Genomic DNA, 21,123 nt, shown 5'->3' on the forward strand with positions numbered 1-21,123 from the left:
TACACCGAGTCTTCCCTCGTTGTTTAAATAAAACTTATCACACATATGCAGATTAATCATAAAATACCCCGTTGAAACGTGCGACCGTATGACTTCTCCAAGCTTTGAGTTTCCTGTATTCGAGGCAGAGGAAGAAGAAGACGAAGAAATATCAAAGGAAATTTCACGATTACTTCAACAAAAGGAAGAGGCCATTCAGCCATACAATGAGCCTCTAGAGATCATTAACCTTGGTTCCGATGGAAACAGAAAGGAGGTTAAGATTGGAGCTTCGCTCAGTTCAGAGATCAGAGAGAGTGTGATACAGCTGCTCAAAGAATTCTCAGATGTCTTCGCTTGGTCTTATCAAGATATGCCAGGGTTGGATACCAGTATAGTGGAGCATCACTTGCCATTAAAAGCAGAATGCCCTCCGGTCAAGCAAAAATTAAGAAGAACTCATCCGGAGATGGCCATGAAAATCAAAGAGGAAGTTCAAAAACAGATCAACGCAGGTTTCCTCGTCACTTCAGAATACCCTCAGTGGTTAGCTAACATTGTTCCCGTTCCTAAGAAAGACGGAAAAGTCCGCATGTGCGTCGACTACAGAGATTTGAACAAAGCTAGCCCTAAGGATGATTTTCCTTTACCACATATTGATATGTTGGTAGACAGTACAGCAAAATCCAAAGTTTTCTCGTTCATGGACGGATTTTCAGGATACAACCAAATCAAAATGGCACCTGAAGACATGGAAAAAACAGCTTTCATCACCCCCTGGGGGACGTTCTGCTATCGTGTTATGCCTTTTGGACTAAAGAACGCAGGGGCAACTTATCAAAGAGCCATGACTACGCTTTTCCACGACATGATGCATAAAGAAGTGGAAGTCTATGTGGACGACATGATTGCCAAATCAGAAAATGAAGAAGATCACATACAAAATCTGACAAAGTTATTTCAACGCTTACGGAAGTTTCAGCTTCGCCTGAACCCCAACAAGTGCACCTTTGGTGTCTACTCAGGAAAACTCCTTGGTTTCATTGTCAGCAAACGAGGAATTGAAGTAGATCCAGACAAAGTCAAGGCAATTCAAGAAATGCCTTCGCCCAGAACCGAGAAACAAGTTAGAGGATTTCTTGGACGTCTGAATTACATCTCGAGATTCATATATCTCATGACTGCAACTTGCGCTCCTATTTTCAAACTTCTACGGAAAAATCAAAGTTGCGTCTGGACAGACGATTGTCAGAAAGCGTTCGACAGCATTAAGGAATATCTGCTCGAACCACCCATCTTGTCTCCTCCAGTGGAAGGAAGACGTTTGATAATGTACTTAACCGTCTTAGAAGACTCCATGGGTTGTGTCCTTGGACAACAAGACGAGACGAAGAGAAAAGAGCATGCCATCTACTACCTGAGCAAGAAATTCACTGATTGTGAATCCCGCTACTCCATGCTCGAAAAGACGTGTTGTGCTTTGGCCTGGGCTGCCAAGCGTCTCCGCCAGTACATGATTCGACATACTACTTGTTTGATCTCTCATATGGATCCAATCAAGTACATCTTTGAGAAGCCTGCTTTAACCGGGAGAATTGCCCGTTGGCAGATGTTGTTATCAGAATACGACATTGAGTATCACGCACAGAAAGCCGTGAAAGGAAGCATTCTAGCTGAGCATCTGGCTCACCACCCACTCAATGGTCATGAATCAACCAGTTTCGACTTTCCGGACGAGGACGTCATGTACCGCAAGATGAAAGATTACGACGAGCCACTACCAGACGAAGGACCTGAGATAGGATCCCAGTGGGGCTTAATCTTTGACGGAGCTGTCAATGCTTATGGACGAGGAATTGGGGCAATCATTGTTACACCTCAGGGTACCCATATTCCATTTACTGCCAGATTAACTTTCAAATGCACAAACAATGAGGCCGAATATGAAGCTTGCATCATGGGTCTCGAAGAAGCCATGGATCTAAGAATCAAACACTTGGATGTATATGGAGATTCTGCTTTGGTCATCAATCAAATCAAAGGAGAATGGGAAACACGCCAACCAGGGCTAATTCCTTACAAAGACTACGCAAGAAGATTGTTACCATTCTTCGACAGGGTAGATTTTCATCACATTCCTCGTGAAGAAAATAACTTGGCTGATGCATTAGCCACACTCTCTTCCATGATTAGGATAAATCATTGGAACGACATTCCTCAGATCGATGTTATGCGCCTGGATAGGCCCGCTCATGTTTTCACAGTAGAAGCAATCATCGACGACAAACCATGGTATCACGACATCAAGAACTTTCTTCAAAAGCAAGAGTACCCTCTTGGGGCGTCAAAGAAAGATAGAAAGACTTTGAGAAAGTTAGCTTGTAGATTCTTCTTGAATGAAGATGTTCTGTACAAGAGAAACTTCGACATGGTTCTGCTCAGATGCGTTGACAGAAAAGAAGCAGAAGTACTCATGAGAGAAATACATAAAGGTTCCTTTGGTACTCACACCAATGGACATACCATGACAAGGAAAATACTGAGAGCAGGATATTATTGGCTGACGATGGAGTCAGATTGCTACCAGAACGCAAAGAGGTGTCACAAATGCTAGATCTACGCCGATAGAATTCATGTGCCACCATCTCTTCTCAACATACTCTCTTCCCCTTGGCCTTTCTCCATGTGGGGAATCGACATGATTGGAATGATCGAACCAAAAGCGTCCAACGGACATCGCTTCATCTTGGTAGCTATAGACTATTTCACCAAATGGGTTGAAGCAGCTTCATATGCAAACGTTACAAGACAAGTTGTCGTCAAGTTTATCAAGAATCACATCATCTGTCGCTACGGCGTTCCTAGCAAGATAATCACTGACAATGGCTCAAATTTGAATAACAAAATGATGGAGGAGCTTTGTGAAGAATTCAAGATCGAACATCACAACTCATCTCCTTACAGACCAAAGATGAATGGAGCTGTAGAAGCAGCTAACAAAAACATCAAGAAAATCATTCAGAAGATGGTCATCACTTACAAAGATTGGCATGAAATGCTCCCGTATGCTCTTCATGGTTACTGTACATCAATACGTACTTCGACTGGAGCAACTCCTTTCTCCCTTGTATATGGCATGGAGGCAGTCCTACCTATAGAGGTTGAGATTCCATCAATGAGAGTCTTGATGGAGGCAAAATTAACAGAAGCCGAGTGGTGTCAAAGCAGATTCGATGAACTGAACTTAATCGAAGAAAAGCGCATGACAGCTTTATGCCACGGACAGCTATATCAACAAAGAATGAAGAAAGCTTTCGACAAAAAGGTTCGACCTCGCACAATCAAAGAAGGCGACCTTGTACTCAAAAAGATTCAATCTTTTCTCACAGATTCGAGAGGGAAATGGACTCCCAATTATGACGGCCCCTACGTGGTCAAGAGAGCTTTCTCAGGAGGAGCCTTAATACTCACGACTATGGATGGAGAAGAATTCACCCGTCCTGTGAACGTCGACGCAGTCAAGAAATACTTCGCCTAAATAAACAAAAGAACAGCTCGCTAAGTTGAAAACTCGCAAAGAGCGACTTAGGCAAAAAAAAGAGCGTCTCGGTGAATCGAAAACCCGAAAAGGCGATTCAGGCAAAAATTAGAGACATAAAAAATATATATTAATCAATCCCGGTAGACTTAAAACCCGAAAGGGGTAGTTTACGCAAAAGTTAGGGATATATGGCAAGTAACTGTGTTCAGGACAAACTTGATCATTCAAAATCCATAGCGGAGTGTTCATCAGCAGTAGGTCATCTTCTACGAAGCACGAATACAGCGCAACTCGGAGTGGAAGGGAGAGATAACGGTCGTCACGTTTCATCGTAGCCCTTTTCCCGAAAATTACCAATTTCCAACTTTTGTAAATACTCCATGGAATCAAGCATTTGGCTGATTACCATTCCATATATAATAATTTGAGCCTTGTGCTTTTCCTTTGCAATCTAGTCTTATTCAGTTTCTTGAAATGCATTTTAAGTTTAAACAGTCATTTTCTTGAAACAAATGTTTTCATAAAATAAAAATGAATTTACTTGCAAAAATAAAGGTGAAATTTCTTTCTAAGGTTTACAAACAATAGGAAGAATGCAAACAGTTGCTCCGAGAACGGTTGAGACTCCGGGAACCAAGATTTCCCCATGAGGTCGCTTTGCGAACATCTCCCGATGACGGATCTTTACTTCAATTCATATTACTTACTTCGGACAGCGGACAACTGATAATCAGATATTCCCAACAGAGTTCGAACTCCAAGAAGAGGACATCTTCTGATCAACAAGAATTCAAGTCGTATCATAGGATTTTACATCCGCGACGATTCCATTCACATTCACTTTACATTTTATCATTGTCATAATATTCATGCATACATTACATCATAATTGCATAGCCGAATCAGGCTTTGATCCTGTGAATGCCTAAGTCATTGAGGCATGAACTCAAGTTTCCCCTGCAAGTTCCGGAGAAACTTTTTCCTTTGAAACAACAGTTCATACACAAGGATCTCACCAAGCAAGTCAACAGATGGTAGTCTCCCTCAAGGAGATAGTTTGTTCACTTTTGGAATTCCTCAGCCGAGATTCTCCTGCAGAGCGACATTCGACAGTCTTCTTCAGATAAGATAATCTGCTTTGCATTTTGGAATTCCCCAGAGGTTTGGTATTTCCCCAGCAAGGTCGAGAGATGCCACTTTTTCGTCAAAGAAAATAATTCAGAATCTCCCAGCGGATCGACAAATGATTCCCCAGCGGAATCAGTGAATGGTAGTCTTCATCCAGAAGATAGTTCATGATCCCCAGCGGAGTCAACAAATGGTAGTCTTTCCCCAAGGAAAGACAGTTTGTCTGTTAAATACTCAAGAGATCGACAAATGGCAGTTTCTTCAAACAGTTTGTCTGTTTCAGGGATGTTTAGTTCCCCACAGAGTCGATAAATGGTAGTTTTCCTCTTAGGAAAACAGTTTGTTGATTCCCCAGGCACCAGTCGACGAATGGCAGTTTCCACCCCGAAAACGGTTCGTCCGCCTTCAAACAAAGTCATTAGCCCCTCAAAAGAGCGGGCCCATATGACAATCTTTCAAAGATGCCAAGTCAAAAGGGAAGATGGTGAAGTTTCTTTATTACCATCAAATGGTATCTTACCTCCAAGTGCTGGTAAGAAGTTTGATGAGGAAACAAACCTTTGAAGTTTCTTTATTACCATCAAATGGTATCTTACCTCCAAGTGCTGGTAAGAAGTTTGATGAGGAAACAAACCCTTGAAGTTTCTTTATTACCATCAAATGGTATCTCATCTCCAAGTGCTGATGAGAAGTTTGATGAGGAAACAAACCTTTGAAGTTTCTTTATTACCATCAAATGGTATCTCATCTCCAAGTGCTGATGAGAAGTTTGATGAGGAAACAAATCTTTGAAGTTTCTTTATTACCATCAAATGGTATCTTACCTCCAAGTGCTGGTAAGAAGTTTGATGAGGAAACAAACCTTTGAAGTTTCTTTATTACCATCAAATGGTATCTTACCTCCAAGTGCTGGTAAGAAGTTTGATGAGGTAACGAACCGTTGGAAATTTTCTCTTTATCTGAGATATTGTCCAAACGCAACTGAGACCAGTTTCGAGATATGGACATCCGAAACAAGGGGGAGGTTGTTTACCTTTTTCTAAGTATCAACACTTAGTTAAAGAAGATGGATTGCGCATCCTACATGGCCATCCATTCACCAGAATCCACATCAAGTATTTCTGCAAGAGTTTGTCTCCTCGTCCCCCGCCAAGTTCGACAACGGGATCAAATTATGCAAAGATTTTATCATCTCAGGAGCGCCCAAAATTCGGGCATTCTTTGATATTTAAGTCTCTTTTATGCAGGAGAGATCGAGATCTCAATCTCTCTCCCTCCAAATAAAAGAAACTTAAATAGGGGCATCTGTCATACCCTAATTTTTGCCCCCCCTGAGATGACATATCTTCAGGATTTTTCATCAAGTCGAGGCAAGTATCCAGAACAGCCTAACATTCAATCAAGGGTGTTCAAAGACAAGAAAACTCAGGCAAAGGATCAATCAATAGAGGGATTAGTCTCTAATACAATCATAAGACTCAAAAGCCTCATTATTACACCTATGATTGATTAAGATACCCAGTCATCTAAGTACAGGATTACTCAGATCAACAGACTAGGGTTTGGAGCCTATCAAGGACTAAAATCAGGGATCACCTTTGGGAAACCCTAAAAAGCCCTAAGGGACCATTCAAAGACATCAATCATCTTCAAACAACTCATATGACAAGATCCACTGGACATTACACCTCAGTTCAAAGTCTACAGTCATCATTGTCCTCTGGTCGACAATTAGGGTTTTTGACCTAATTCACCAAGATAGTTGACTTTTAATCAGGGCATGGATCCAAAACTCAAGACATGATTCAAGAATCTCTACTACCTCAATATAATCCATTCACACCATTCATTTGAGGAAAAGATCTTATTTCTACACAAAAGCCCAAAAAATTCACTTTGTCAGGAAAAGTCAACTGTGTGGGATCATCATTGACTTTTAAGGTTTTTGGTCAAAAAATGACTTTCAAAGATCAATATCATCAATATATGGATGTCAAATTCATTTGACCAAAGAAATTCAAAGAAATTCATCAAGGAGCAAAAAGTCGGGAATTAGGGTTTTTAAAGGCATGGTGAGAACTCAAAATTTCACCTACACAACTCAAAAAACTTCCAACATGAAAGTTGTAGATCTTGCAAAATAAAACAACATCTTACAAAGGAACTTTTTTCAAAAGATCAACCATTTATGAAGTTTTGGAAATTTTGAAGTTTAGGTCATAAACACTTAGAAATTTTTCTAAGTATTTTAACCTAGTTTTCATCCAACTTTGGGCTCATTTTTCACAAATTTCCCAAATGATTCTGAAGAAGACATAAACTAATGATTTGAAGTAGATGTTTAGGGCTTTCCAAATTGTGTTCAACCTTCTCCAAATTCAATTTGAGCTAGGAGTTATGCTTGTTCAAAGTTGGCCTCATGAAGTAAAATTATAGGTCATGTGCAAATTGGAACTTTGCAATTTTGTGCATTTTGCTTCACTAATGGATGCTACACGACCCATAACATGTCTGAAACCATGCCATGCATTCATTTTCACCATGCCATAAGAATTGAAGAAGATTCTAAAAACAAGAACATGTGATTATGTAATGATTACTTTTGTGAATTTATGGCAAATTGATGAATCACCCAAGGAATCTTCTCATCAACCAATTGGAGCTCACTTTGCATCTGAAATGTCCCCTAAGATCAGATGGAATCAATGGATAGGGGAAGCTAGCCCGAAAATGCATCATTGCATTTTGGAGATTCTTTGAATTTCTTCATGGCTAAGAAACCAAAACTCTCCCATTAAGCAAGCTCACACTCTCACTCAGTACTGAGACATTTGCCTATAAATAGGAGAGCATAATTCAGTAGAAAAATACACCAAAGCAACCATATTCCTTGCTTTCTCTTTCTCTTCTCATGTTCATTGTTTTTCAAAGTTCTTTGGCAAGAAGAATCGATTTCTTCAAACCAGAGCTCATCTTTGGGAAGTGAACATTCTAACATCTCAAGGGAGGTCATTTGAGGTGATCCAAGCACCTGGATCACTTCTGTAAGTGGAGGAACACCATTGTTGCTCTCACTTTGGAGCATTTGCAGTTGGAGGTCCATGGAGTAATTCAGGAGGTTCTGAGCCAAGCCAATCATCCAGGCACATTCCTCAGGTCATAGTGAAGCTAACCAGATGGCTGCAGCTCATCTGTAACTCCAAATTCAACAACCTCCATGTTCACTTGAAGCTGAAATCGAGGGAGGTCCATAGAGCAATTCAGGAGGATTCAAGCTCCAATAAGCATTCAGTTAGCATCATTGAGTCTCAGGGAAGCTATTGAGATCATTCATTCAAGCCCAGGTGCTCTCTATCATCCTCACGACCTCCATTTTCAGAGGTAAGTTTCTGAACTTCACCTCTCTAATTTAAGCACTTTTTGTGAAATAGCTCGATTCTATCTTGTTCAGCATCATCAGAGGATTGAAAACCCTCTATCATCATTCATTTATCTTTCAGTATAGTCATTTAATTTGATTTTGAAATTTTAGGGTTCTTCACGATTTCTGGTAAATTAGTTAGATGTAGTTAATATTAATCCATGTTAGTTACATATTCAAAATCGTGAGTGAATTTAGAGCAAGTTTCATGTTTACATCGTTGCAAATAGTTGAGAAACGAGTAAGTTCAGAAATTCAAAAATGGAGAACTTGAGGTTGAAGACGAAGATGGTGAAGCGCGCCATTTTTGAAATCTCAGGGCAAAGTTTATTTTATTTTGAGTGATAGGTGTTTTATAAACGACTGAACAAACTTGCCCCAGTGGCCACACATACGCCCTTAGTCTCATCATGCCTCAAGTCTGGGGTTCGAATCCCCCTCGCCCCAGACTTTTTGCTTCATTTATTTTTCAATGTTTTACTACTTGTTTGAAAATATAATAAGTTGGATGTGCATCTTAAACAAACTGCGCGCGTAGCCCAGATGGTGGGTGTTTTGGCCAATGACTTGGAGGGCGTGAGTTCAACCCCTCTAGGTGACAAAACCATTTTTTTTATCACTTTTCACACTAAATTTCTTCACAACTTCACACAAATAATTCACCTATCAAATTAATTTATTTTTACTTCATTTTTCACACACTTATTATTTAATATACCTATTTTGGGAATAATAAAAAAAATCATAAAAATATTATTTATTTCATATATTTTTATTAGGTTTAAAATAGTATGTTTTAAGAGTTTTCTTTAATACTTTAAATACATATATTCACTTTGTTTTAACCTAATCATTTTGTAAATAAAGTTTATGATAAAACCCTAATTGTTTAGGTCTTAATTAAGTAAAAATCTTTATTTTTACTTTGATTAAGTTGACTTTTGTCAATATTCAAAACTGTTTTCAATCTCCGAATAAATCAAATGATTAGGGTTTTCAAACAACAAAACCTTGTATCATTCAAAATCATTTTCAAATTGCTCTCATAACCAGTACTGTAAAGTACTGGGCCTCTAATAGAGTGTAAGTCCCAAAAACCTTCTCTTCTTAGCTTGTTTTCAAAACTGTATTTTCAAAATCTTCTTTCTGTTTTCAAAACATTCTTCTGGTATTTGAAGGGCATTATTCCCGGTGAAACTCTTCAGATACCTATGTGACCTTTGTCCATCTTCACTTCTTCTGTTTTCAAAAACCATTAACTGTTTATAATAAATATTCAACTGTTATCAACCAAAACAACAAAAATACTGTTGAGGCTCTGTACATACTTCTTCAATGGCCTCCACTCCATCCAGGTTAGGCTTTACAAGCTTTCAATTTACAGTCTTTATTTAGATTACTGTCAAATATAAACTGTGCATATATATTAGTTTAGAACTACGTTTGAGTATAAACCCTAGGACAGTTAAACCATATATATATTATAGGAATATGGCCTAGGATTGAGAATGTCTTCCCGGTGAAGGCTCTTTCCTAATTAGAGATCTGTAGTTCAAACCCCCAAGATGAATTATTCCCGGTGAAACATCTTGGCAAAAACCTTAGAATCCAAATAAATAGGATACATCCACCCAAAGAGGAATTATTCCCGGTGAAACCTCTTACCCATTTGCTTAGAGCCAAAATAAGTTCAAAACTACATAGCTTTCTCTTGTGCTATAACAAGGACTCTCGATTAGCCTCCTCTTGGGCTTTGTACAAGGACCCACAGGCTTCTTAAAAGCATTTCCAGCTTCCTCTTGAGCTTGTATACAAGGACCCATCAGGTTTCTTATAAACATAGGAACAGGTCTTTAGCCACCTTTTAGCCTACCCTGGTGAGTTTCTTCCAATTTAAACCAGACTTTAAACAAGCTAAGTTTGTCTCAATTCTACATTGAGTACATTTTGGAATGAGAGACATGGACAGTCTCTGTCACCCTTATCATCATCAATCTTCCTTAGCAGAGTCTAGGATCTATGTTTATTTTCTCCTCAGCATTGAGTCAGCCTTCATCTTGGGCTTTAAACAAGAAGTCTCCATTAGATAATCTTTCTGCCATTCATTTTTAAACAAAACCCTTGGAAAGGGTTAGCCTCCAAAGTCAATTAAAATCAATCAATCATTTCAATAAAATCCCCTGGAAAGGGTTAGCTTCCACACATTCTTTCATTTTTAATATAAAACCCCTGGAAAGGGTTAGCCTCCAAAGTCAATTAATAAAATTAATAAAAATAAAGATTCATTTCTCTTAGAAGATAATTTCCCCAAAAGAGTCAAAACCCCTGGAAAGGGTCAGCCTCCAAAAAACATGATAAAGTCAGTCTTTCACCAAATAATTTCTCCAGCTGAGTCAAAATCCCTGGAAAGGGTTAGCTTCCAAAGAAAAACAGTCTTTCAATAAATAAAATCTCCTCAGTAGAGTCAAAACCAACAAAAACAGTTAGCCTCAACCTTGGGCTTCATACAAGGCACCCAAACAATAAAACTCCCCTGTCAAGAGTCAGCCTCAACCTTGGGCATTGTACAAGGCAGATAATAGAGTCTCCCCAGTGAGTTCTTCATCATTCAGTAGCCACAACCTTGGGCTTTGTACAAGGCAGATAAACCATACTTTCATGTGTAAAAAGATTCCTAACACCTAGGATCTTTTCCCCATAGAGTCATTCATACTCAGTTTATTTAAAGAGTCTGCCACAACCTTGGGCTTTGTACAAGGCAGAAAATAATGTTTTCCCTAGCTAGAGTCAGCCACAACCTTGGGCTTTGTACAAGGCATATAAAATAGAGTCATTCATTCAATTATCCTCAACAGTTAGCCACAACCTTGGGCTTTGTACAAGGCACACAAATAGAGTCTCCCTAAGTAGAGTCAGCCTCAATTCTGGGCTTTGTACAGAACACAAAAATACCCTGTAATTAATCCCCAGTGGAGTCATCTCCCAGAGTCAATAATAATTAATCAATCAATCAAAAAGCCTCAAGCTTGGGCCTCATACAAGCCAGCTAAAGTCAAATCTTTTATACAGTAGATAGACATAGCTTATCTCTCTAGAGAGATATTTTTACTACTCTACCACATTCAAACAAACATTACATTTCATTTCAATTTTAATCAAGTCTCCCATTTAGGATTTTGAAAGGCATGAGCTGGCAGTAAAACCCAGACATGTGGTAACTTTCCCTAATTTGGATGAGCATCTTTCTTTCATTTAAGAGGCATTTGACTGGTATACTTGCACATACACAAGTAAGGTCCCCCTCTTGAATGAAATGAATTCAGTTATTCTGTCACTCCTTTAAATGTTTGTGGTAGAATAGTACAAATACCTCTCTGTAGAGATGATTTCATGTCTCTTTACTGTAAACAGAGATTTAATTCAAAGCTTCAACCTTGAGCTTCAAGCAAGGCACAAAAAAAACAATTAATTTCCCTAGTTAGTTCCCCGAACTACATTAAGCTCTGACTTCCACTAGGGATATGTAGGCATGAGGTTCACAAGGAATCTCAGCGAGCTAATAAAATACCAAAAATAGTCAGTCTGTCTATCTGTCTGTCTTTTCTTTAATCAAATCAATTCCTTCTCCTAACACAAAGGAGAAACTTTCCCAATCATTAGCAGCAAACACAATCACAATGACACAGAGAAGGTTCCTGTAGAGTACTACAGATATGTAGGGTGTTTAAACACTTCCCTATGTATAACCGACCTCCCGGACTCCAGAATTTCTAGTCTAGGTGAAATCCCCACACTTAGCAAACTCCTAGGGTTTAGTTGAGATCTTTTTTTCCCTTTCCTACTCGTAGGACAAATAAGAAAGTTCGTGTGATATTGTAGGAAGAACTGAAACAAAATTCATCCCACCACGGGCGCATTCTCCTTCCAAATTTCGCGTGAAGGGTATAGCGTGCCGTCCTCCCAAGTGAAACGGGGAGGTAAAGAAAACGACCACCACAGTTGGTTTGAGGATTTTTAGAATTTATGCTTCCAGATTCAATGTTAGTCTCCTTGAGTGGGACATCTGTAACATCCCGATTTTATTAGTATTATTATTAATTATTTTATTTGGTATTTTATTAATTATTTATTTATTTAATTATTATGTGGTATAATAATTATTTAAATTATTGAATTATGTGTGTATTTGTGCTATTTGGTTTAATTATGTTATTAGAGAGATATAACTAATTGGGCCTAAATATTAGAAATAGAAGAATATGAGTGGGTTAAGCCCAATGAGACAATTAGAGATAGTAAGGGTTTGATGAGAATTGAGTTAGAAGTGTCATTTTGGGAAAACAAGAGAAGAGAAGAAGAGAGGAAGAGAAGAGGAGAAAGAGACAAAACCTAGAAGAGGAAGATTGAACCTAAGGTAAGTGGAAGAATCCTCATTATTATGAGTATATATGTATGCAATGGGTAGTGGTATGTTTAGGTTCTTCATCTCTCTACTTCCACAATTTCAAAATGTTAGGGTTTGTGTAGATTCCATGAAATGATTATTTTTGAACCATGTTAGACGGTAGTAAATGGATGCTATTTAATAAATGGATGATATAATTGCTGTCAATTGATGTATAAATTGTATGTGGGTTAGTTGTTGTTGTATGAGGGGAATGGGGAAGGAAAATGGTGATTTTTGGGTTTTTACGCGGCATGAGTCGACCTATACAGAAGCCAGGGTCGGCCTGAGCTAACCCGCAAAGGAAAAAATATGGGTTACGCAGCATGAGTCGACTCATGGGTCGGTCTAAATAAACCCGCAAGTTATCCAATTTTTGGGAGATTTTGTAAAGACCATAACCTTGGAACCGTAACTCTATTTTATATGTTGTTCGAAGCACTAGGAAGCTAATTTGATATTCTATATGATATGATATGATAGGATTGGTTAGCACTTGATGAATTAATTATGATGTTTTTGCGTGAAAACCATGTAATTATCTTTATGTGTGCTATGAGTTGGTAAACAATGAATGATAATTATTGGCATGATAAATATGGTATGATATTCATGATGAGTGTGAATGAATATATGCTATTTGAATGTACCTTGTGGAGGATAATTACTTGATGTACGTTGGTTTGGTTGGCACTGGATGAATTAATTATGTTGTTGTTGTGTGAATAACATGTGATTATGTGTTTGTGCGTTATGACTTGATAAAGTATGAATAACATTCATTGGTATGATATGTGGTATGATATTCATGATGAGTATGAATGAATATATGATAATTGAATGTATTCGTTGTGAATGATTACTTGTTGTATGTTGTACAATTGGTGGATAATTTAATGTGTTGAACTATTGTGGTATGCGGTATGTTAAGATTGTATGGACAATCTTAATCACATATATTTTGGTGATAATTGTACATGCATTCATGGTGGCTTTGAAACATAAGAAGTGAAACTTTGGATTCACGTGGTGGCTTTGATCCTTGTGTGGAAACATAGGCGTGGCTTTGTTCCATTGTGGTTCGGAAGCGGTGAACTAAAGGTTCATATTGCTGGAGGGTTTTGATCTTATCCAAATCTGAAGCGTGGCTCTGGTTTCGATCAGGAGCGGTGAGCATGATACTCACATGGTACCACGTGCATTTGAGTCACATTAATTGCATTCGAGTCGTATTACGTGTTATGTGATTGTTTGAATTGATGTGGTTGCTTATGTAGTAATCTTGTTGTGTGTAAGTAATAATTGTGGAACTTATTCAATTATGAAGTATGGAGAATGATAATTCTACTGTATGCTATGTTCAGTGTACATATATTATGTATTCACTATGATGTGAATTCTCACCCTTCTGTTTGAATGATGTTCATTGTGACATCGTCCAGGTTCTGACGAGTAGTGAGCTGGTCCGAGGATTTAACCGAGGAGCTTTTGAGTTTGTTGTTTTGATTAGGTAGCGATTCATATGCTTTAATCATGTAACACTTGGGGGAATTTCATTTGAACTTGTGCTTATGTTTGAATATTGCTATCTTGTTTGTATTTGACACAATAGTTTGGATATGTTGTCGAAGGCTATGTTACCTAGATATTTGGAATTTCAAATAGCATAGTTGATTATGTTATTTTGAATTGATAGATGAATAAAGTATCAAATTATGTTATGAAATGATCAGGTGCATGTTTGTATGTTTGTATTTTGTTTTGGGTTTACATTACGGTGAAAACAACATGTGACGCCCTTTTTATTTTATGCATGTTAATACTCTGTAAATGTTTGATTGTATATTCGGGGTTAGAAAAAGGGTGTTACATTAGTGGTATCAGAGCCTGGTCGGCCAGTTGTCCAGGTTATTAATGAGTTTATTCCCTTTGGTATGCGACATGTGTGTGAAACACTGTCGGTACTCGGTGTGTTTCTAGTTGTTTTCCTGCAAAGGTGGGATTGAAACAAGTGGGGGAGAAATTGTTGCTACGTGCGGCATTATGCTTAGGTAACTTTAAGTATAAGATAGAGGATGCTATTGCAGTTGAGTAACAATGGTTTATGCTACCATTATGGTTGTCAACTATCTATTGATAAATTGAGGAACTGATCACCCTTAATCTCTTTTTAATAGTAGACGGTATTGGATGGGATAGACTTGTCTTTCAAACTTGACAATATGTGAAGTAGATGAATTTGTGCAAGATGGAGCTGAGTTGTTTATGTTGTTGGCAACTTTGGATGTTCATGAGAATAGAACGATTGAGGAATTGCCAATAGTTCGTGATTTTGCAGAGGTATTTCTTGAGGATGTAAGTGATTTACCGCCAGAACATGAAGTTGAGTTTTTGATTGATTTAGTTCGGGGAACTAGTCCTGTATCGATGGCTCCGTATCGGGTGTCAGCTTCTGAGTTGAAAGAGTTAAAGAGTCAACTTGAGGATTTACTAGAGAAGAAGTTTATTCTCCCGAGTGTGTCACCGTGGGGTGCACCTGTTTTGTTGGTTAAGAAAAAGGAAGGTTCTATGAGACTTTGTGATTGATTATAGACAACTGAACAAAGTGACGATTAAGAACAAGGATCCACTTCTAAGGATTGGTGATTTGATGGATCAATTGGTTGGTGCTCGTGTGTTTAGTAAGATTGATTTGAGATCTGGGTTTCATCAGATTCGTGTGAAGGCGGAGGATGTTCAGAAAACTACTTTTAGAACGAGGTATGGACATCATGAGTATTTAGTTATACTTTTCGGTGTGACTAATGCACCTGGTGTATATATGGAGTATATGAATAAGATATTTCATGATTATCTCGATAAGTTTGTGGTTGTGTTCATCGATGATATTTTGATCTATTCTAAGAGTGAAGATGATCATTCTGAGCATCTAAGGATTGTATTATCGGTGTTGAAAGAAAAGAAATTGTATGTGAAACTTTCTAAGTGTGAGTTCTGGTTGAAGGAAGTGAGTTTCCTTGGCCATGTGATTTCATGTGGAGGTATTTCTATTGATCCTTCAAAGATTGAGGTTTTATCTCAATGGCAAGCTCCTAAGTCTGTTTCTGAGATTAGAAGTTTCCTTTGCTCACCGTCTACCAAGATGTAGCACTTGCTACCAAAAACATGAAAGTATTTGACATCGGACTTCCCCCTTTCCAAAGGTCATACTGAGTTTCTTTGGTTTCAGATCTTATGGTCACACGATTGTGGAAGTGACCGGTTATGTTCACAACTTCTTCCCAAAGATAGTAAGGTATATGTTTGGCATGCAACATGAATTTAGCTGGATCTAATTGCGAGTTTCTATTTTTACATTCAACCACTCCATTCTACTGAGGTGTGATAGGTTCAGAGAATTCATGACAAATCCCTTTAGAGGAACAGAGCTCAGAGAACTTGTAGTTCTCAAATTCTTTGCCATGGTCATTCCTTATTTCTACTATCTCACTCTTTTTTTCTCTTTGGAGACGTTGACATAACTCTTTGAAAACATTAAAAGTGAAATATTTTTCTTTAATAAGGTTAATCCAAGTCTATCTTAAAAAGTCATCCACACACACAAATACATATCTTTTTCCACCCAGGCTTTTCACTTGCATAAGTACCATGAGGTTCATATGTAGTAACTCCAGAACTTTATAGGTTGTAAGATGTTGTAGCTTCTAGTGGGGACATCTTACTTTGTTTACTTATTTGGAAATCTCCACAAATGTTGCCTTCTTCAATTTTTATTTTTGGTAACCCCTTGATAGCCTCTTCAGATGTGATCTTCTTCATTCTTTTGAGGTTAAGATGACCAGGTTTCTGGTGCCATAGCTTGGTCTCATCTACCTTGGATATCAAGCATATTGAGGGTTGATTCCTGGTTTGAGATATCCACATACAACAATTTTCATAGAACCTTGAACCTTTCATTAACACTTCTTGATTTTTTTCTTGTAACAATGCATTCTAATTTGTTGAAATTCTAATTCAGACCTTGATCACACAATTGACTGATACTAATCAAGTTAGCAGTAAGTCCGATCAGAAGCACTTCATCAAGGCAAGGGAAACCTGGACAGACCAATTTTCCTATAACCTTTATTTTTCCTTTTGCTCTTTCACCAAAAGTAACATAACTATTGGAGTAAAGTCTTAACTCTTTTAGATAGTTCCTTTCTCCAATCACGTGTCTGGAACACCGACTATCAAATTACCAATCATCTCTTGAGGAAACTCTAAAAGATGTATGAGCTATGACAATTGTCATTATTTCTTTGGGTTTCCATAATTTCCTTGCTTGAGTGCTCTTGCATGTATTTCTTTTGAGCCTTGGCTGACTATAGTACTGAGGATGTATATACATCCTATAACAGTAGGTTATCTTCCACAGTAGTGAAATCTCCAAGATGAGCTCTTATAGCCTATATTTTAAGGATACATAAGTCAAACCACTTGTTGAGACGTATGTTGCAACATCAGAAACTCGATTTTCTTCTCTGGGAGAACAAACTTCTCAGTGGGAATTTCATTTTCTTTGTTCATAGAGCTATAGTCAAATACTATTCCCTTCACATTATCATATTTATGTATAAACTTTGTCATATTTTTTATCTTGGAATTTAACATGGTGACTTCCTCTTCTAGACTGGTGATGGTTGAAACAAGTTTATCTTTTTCCACAAGGAGAGAACTTGTAGTTATTTTATGTTTCTCTCATATCATGCATGCTTCCTCCCATTTTATGTACAATAGTTTATATGCCTCAACTATCTTTTCATCTGAGATGGATTCATCAGTAGACTCACTATAATATTTTTCACATTTTCTAGTGAAAGTCGTCACAATACAACAAGTGGCTGATATTCCCCTTTTCAGCTTCTTTAAAAACACAGGACACTCAACTTTGATGTGACTAAAACCTTCACATTAATGACATTGTATTCCTTTGCCTTTGTTTGGTTTGCCTTCATATTTTCTCTTGTGCTGGAAACCAATGTTTTTGAAGTTATATGACGTTTTGTCTTTGATATTTATCCTCGACCTTCTGTCTAGTCTCTTCAATACTTTGTTAAAATTTCTACCAAGAAGGGCTATAACATCTGAGAGACTTTCTTTAGTATCCTTCTCACATTGATCTTCATCCTCTTCAGTGTTGGATACAAAGGTTATACTCTTCTTTTTCTTTTTTAGATCTTTCATGTATAGCCATTTCAAAGTTTTGTAGAGATCCAATGAGTTCATCAACTTTGATGCTACTTATTTCTTGGGCTTTTTCAATTTAAATCTCTTTTAATTTGATTTGATCTTGGACAATCTTATTATAAATATTCCTTAAATCATATTTATAAAGCATAAAACAAATAAACAATAAATCTCCTTAGAATCAAACACAATGACACTCAAATTTACTCATGAAACCTGCCTTATAGACTGCGACCAAATGTTGCGCACATGCTGGAACATCTTGTCCCACATGAAGCCTCTCCATATTTTACATCTTGTGTTGCCCATGTTATTTTACCTAAAGCATCAAATCAAAGGAACAATAATTTTGTTTTAAACCAAAATTGTTCATGTCTAACATGGTGGACCAACTTATTTACTAGTTTCAAGTTGCTAGGGACTCAAAGTTGCAATAGGCTCATGTACCACCTTAAAGTGGCATCCCTGAAGGTACTAGAGAGAAGCTTGCATGTTGAATTCTTAGGCCTTCGTTTTTTTAGGATCCAATGAAATTATGTAAATACAAAAGACTAAAAAAATAGTGTAAAATAATTTATTTGTTTAACTTTTTAAACATTAATTTATAAGTTTGTGAAAGAATGAAAATATATCAAATGGATATTATATTTTCATTAAATATTATTATTTGACTTATAAATTAAAGTTATAAGATTATAAATAAAGATAAGATTATTATCTAAATCAAGAAAGACAAATAGCTCGCTTTTTAATTAAAAAAATAGATATTCAAATAAATCATCCACAAAGTAGTGCTTAAACCTATGTATTTCACGAAATAAATATTCAATTAAATAATCTCATTCTTAGAACATAAAAGTAATAAATTATTTCTAAAAATATCATACATTGGTAAATTTATTTTTAAATAGAGACAATATTGTCTTTTTAAATAACTAACTTGACCCACTTTTGTTATATAAGAATCAAAAGTTCATCTTTTCATGAATCATATACTTAGAGATGTGCTAAAAAAAACTTAACCTAATATAATTTCAAGATAGACATGGGACATTTGGCGTGCATGAAGAGCATGATCCTTGCACATTATTGCATGATGCAGACATTCTCTTTCCATCAAGACCAGTTATATTAATATTTTCAAGTACAATGTTGGAGCATCCAATACGATCACAACTCAATTCAATTGCTTTCTCATCGTTTGCAGTTCCTTCAATGTTTCGGAAAGTAACATCACTCACTTTCACAGCTCTGCTCTCTCCTAGTAAAGCATCGTACTGTTGATCAATAATCACTGGGTTCTTTACACCAAAAATTTTAATATCTTCGTAAGTTATCTTCCTCGCATACCCTGATCCCCCCTAAAGCAAACGAAACAAACAAAAATTTTGATGTAGTTAAATCTAAATAGTTTTAAATTTAATTAATTATCCAATTAAATATAGTCAGTTCTTACTATCCATGTCTTGATTCTGGCACCATTAGTTGTTCCCGTGAAGGTTATATTTCGTACATATACATCCTCTACTGTAGCATAACTCTTACCTTTTCCAAGACTTCCAACACTGTATATTCAACAACATATTCAAGAGTATTTATAGTTAAATTAATATCGATGAAATAATTACATAATGAAAAATTAAAACCATAACATCATTTTAACAACTAACCTGATGCCATGACCAGGTCCACAATAAACATCAGTTATATTTATGAATTGGGAACCCGAGTTAATAGCGATGCAATCGTCTCCTATGATAAATAGTTGTTAGGAAAATTAATAAGATCCGATTAATGTATGAGAAAAATATCTTGTCAATTAACTATTTTTAATAAAAAATATCAACGATATAAAATAAAAGAGAATAATCTAGGATTATACCAGTTGAGATGACTAATTGTTGGATGACTATGTGTGTTGACGATGAAATGTCAATCCCATCAGTGTTAGGGCTATCTTCTGGAGCAGTCATATGAAGATTGAAGATTAAAGCCCCCGTGCATGAATTTATGCTTAAATGGTTTTTTGGGCTGTTGATGTGTTTTAAACCACTTAGTTTTAGATTTTCACAATCAGCAATTCGAAGAGCCTGCACATACATATTATTTTAGATGATTGATTGTAATCTATAATTCTATGATTCAAAATACGCTATTTACATTTGCCATTAACTTATAATTAACTTACAGTTGGTCTATCACCTTCGCCCACATTGTTCCACCAAGAACTACCTTGACCATCAAATGTTCCTTCTCCACTAATAACAAGTCCATTCACATGAGAGAATGCAATCCAAGATTCACTGTCGTTATTATCCCATTTCCAACTCTCCCTACTTTTTGGAGCAATGATAGTTCCCATTATCTATCAAACCATATATTAATATTATTATTTTAATTAATTAAAATAATAAAAAAAATTAAATAGAAAAATGAAAAGTAAGGGACAATATACTTAATACATTAAATTATTTATCACCCACCTCAACATTGATTGTTTTAGATTTGCAAGGACCTTGAAACTTCATAGGTTGCAACATAATTTTTTTGCCTTGAGGTATTACAAGTGTTGGGTTAGCTTCGGTGGTACTACACAAGTCTTCCCATGCTTTGAGAAAAGCCTTTTATATAAAAGTTTAAGTAATTGTATTAGATTCGAGAGATTATGTATCATAAGAAAAAATATATCTGAAAAACAAATGCATGAAAAAAATTAAATTATAACAAAAATATACATTTGAATCATCTGTATTTCCATCACCCTTGGCACCATAGCTAACAACATTAAAGTTTTGGCCACCTTGATTTTGATTTTCAAATGTTAAGCACAAACTAAGTGAACAAGTACAAAACACTAGAAAAAGAGAAAAAAGACCTTTCATCTTTGAAATAAGAAGGAAAGGGAATTTTATTAAAACACTAATAAAATATTGATTTAAGTTAGAAAACTTGTCTAATAAAAATAAAAGAAATCACAGTTATTTATATATTGGAGGAGTGCAAATAATAGAGGAAACCATACTTATTACCAATAATTATAGAGATTTTTATGTCTATACGATTTAAATGTCTATACAATTCACTATAAGGAATTGGAAAATTTTAGGAAATAGTATTTGAACTGTGTTTATGTCAAAAATTTATTACTATTATTTATTAAGTATTTTGTCGACATAAAAAATCAAAAAATATACTAGTAATTAATCCTTTTGAAAGATTACCAACCATAATTAACGAAAAGTTTCGATTACGATTATTTCTAGTAGAAGGAATCTATATTTTATGTCATTTAATTTGTCTCAAGTATAGTCTAATCTTTTTCCATTTTCAACAACATTAGTTATTTCTTAACCGTTATTATATCCATAGTTAAATGACATC

At 36.4% G+C, this 21,123-nt stretch overlaps 1 protein-coding gene across 1 annotated transcript; it reads right to left on the minus strand.

Moving 5' to 3' along the window:
- Window positions 1–18,776: 18,776 nt before the first annotated feature.
- Window positions 18,777–20,624, minus strand: LOC131659369 (probable polygalacturonase At3g15720). Its single transcript, XM_058928575.1, has 7 exons — window positions 20,478–20,624; window positions 20,226–20,363; window positions 19,931–20,107; window positions 19,625–19,832; window positions 19,413–19,494; window positions 19,199–19,307; window positions 18,777–19,103 (listed from the first exon to the last, which is right to left on the minus strand). The coding sequence occupies exons 1-7, from the start codon at window positions 20,622–20,624 to the stop codon at window positions 18,777–18,779; spliced, it is 1,188 nt and encodes a 395-aa protein (XP_058784558.1).
- Window positions 20,625–21,123: the final 499 nt, after the last annotated feature.

This window comes from Vicia villosa, linkage group LG1 (assembly GCF_029867415.1).
Source record: "Vicia villosa cultivar HV-30 ecotype Madison, WI linkage group LG1, Vvil1.0, whole genome shotgun sequence".
In the NCBI taxonomy this organism is placed as follows: domain Eukaryota; kingdom Viridiplantae; phylum Streptophyta; class Magnoliopsida; order Fabales; family Fabaceae; genus Vicia; species Vicia villosa.

Excerpts from the sequence above, each read along its gene's own strand:
- LOC131659369 (XM_058928575.1), bottom strand. The coding sequence starts at position 20,624 with ATGAAAGGTCTTTTTTCTCTTTTTCTAGTGTTTTGTACTTGTTCACTT. Across the intron at positions 20,364-20,477 it reads GAAATACAGATGATTCAAAT|GCTTTTCTCAAAGCATGGGA; the intron begins GTATATTTTTGT and ends TTTATATAAAAG. Across the intron at positions 19,495-19,624 it reads ACAATTAGTCATCTCAACTG|GAGACGATTGCATCGCTATT; the intron begins GTATAATCCTAG and ends TATTTATCATAG.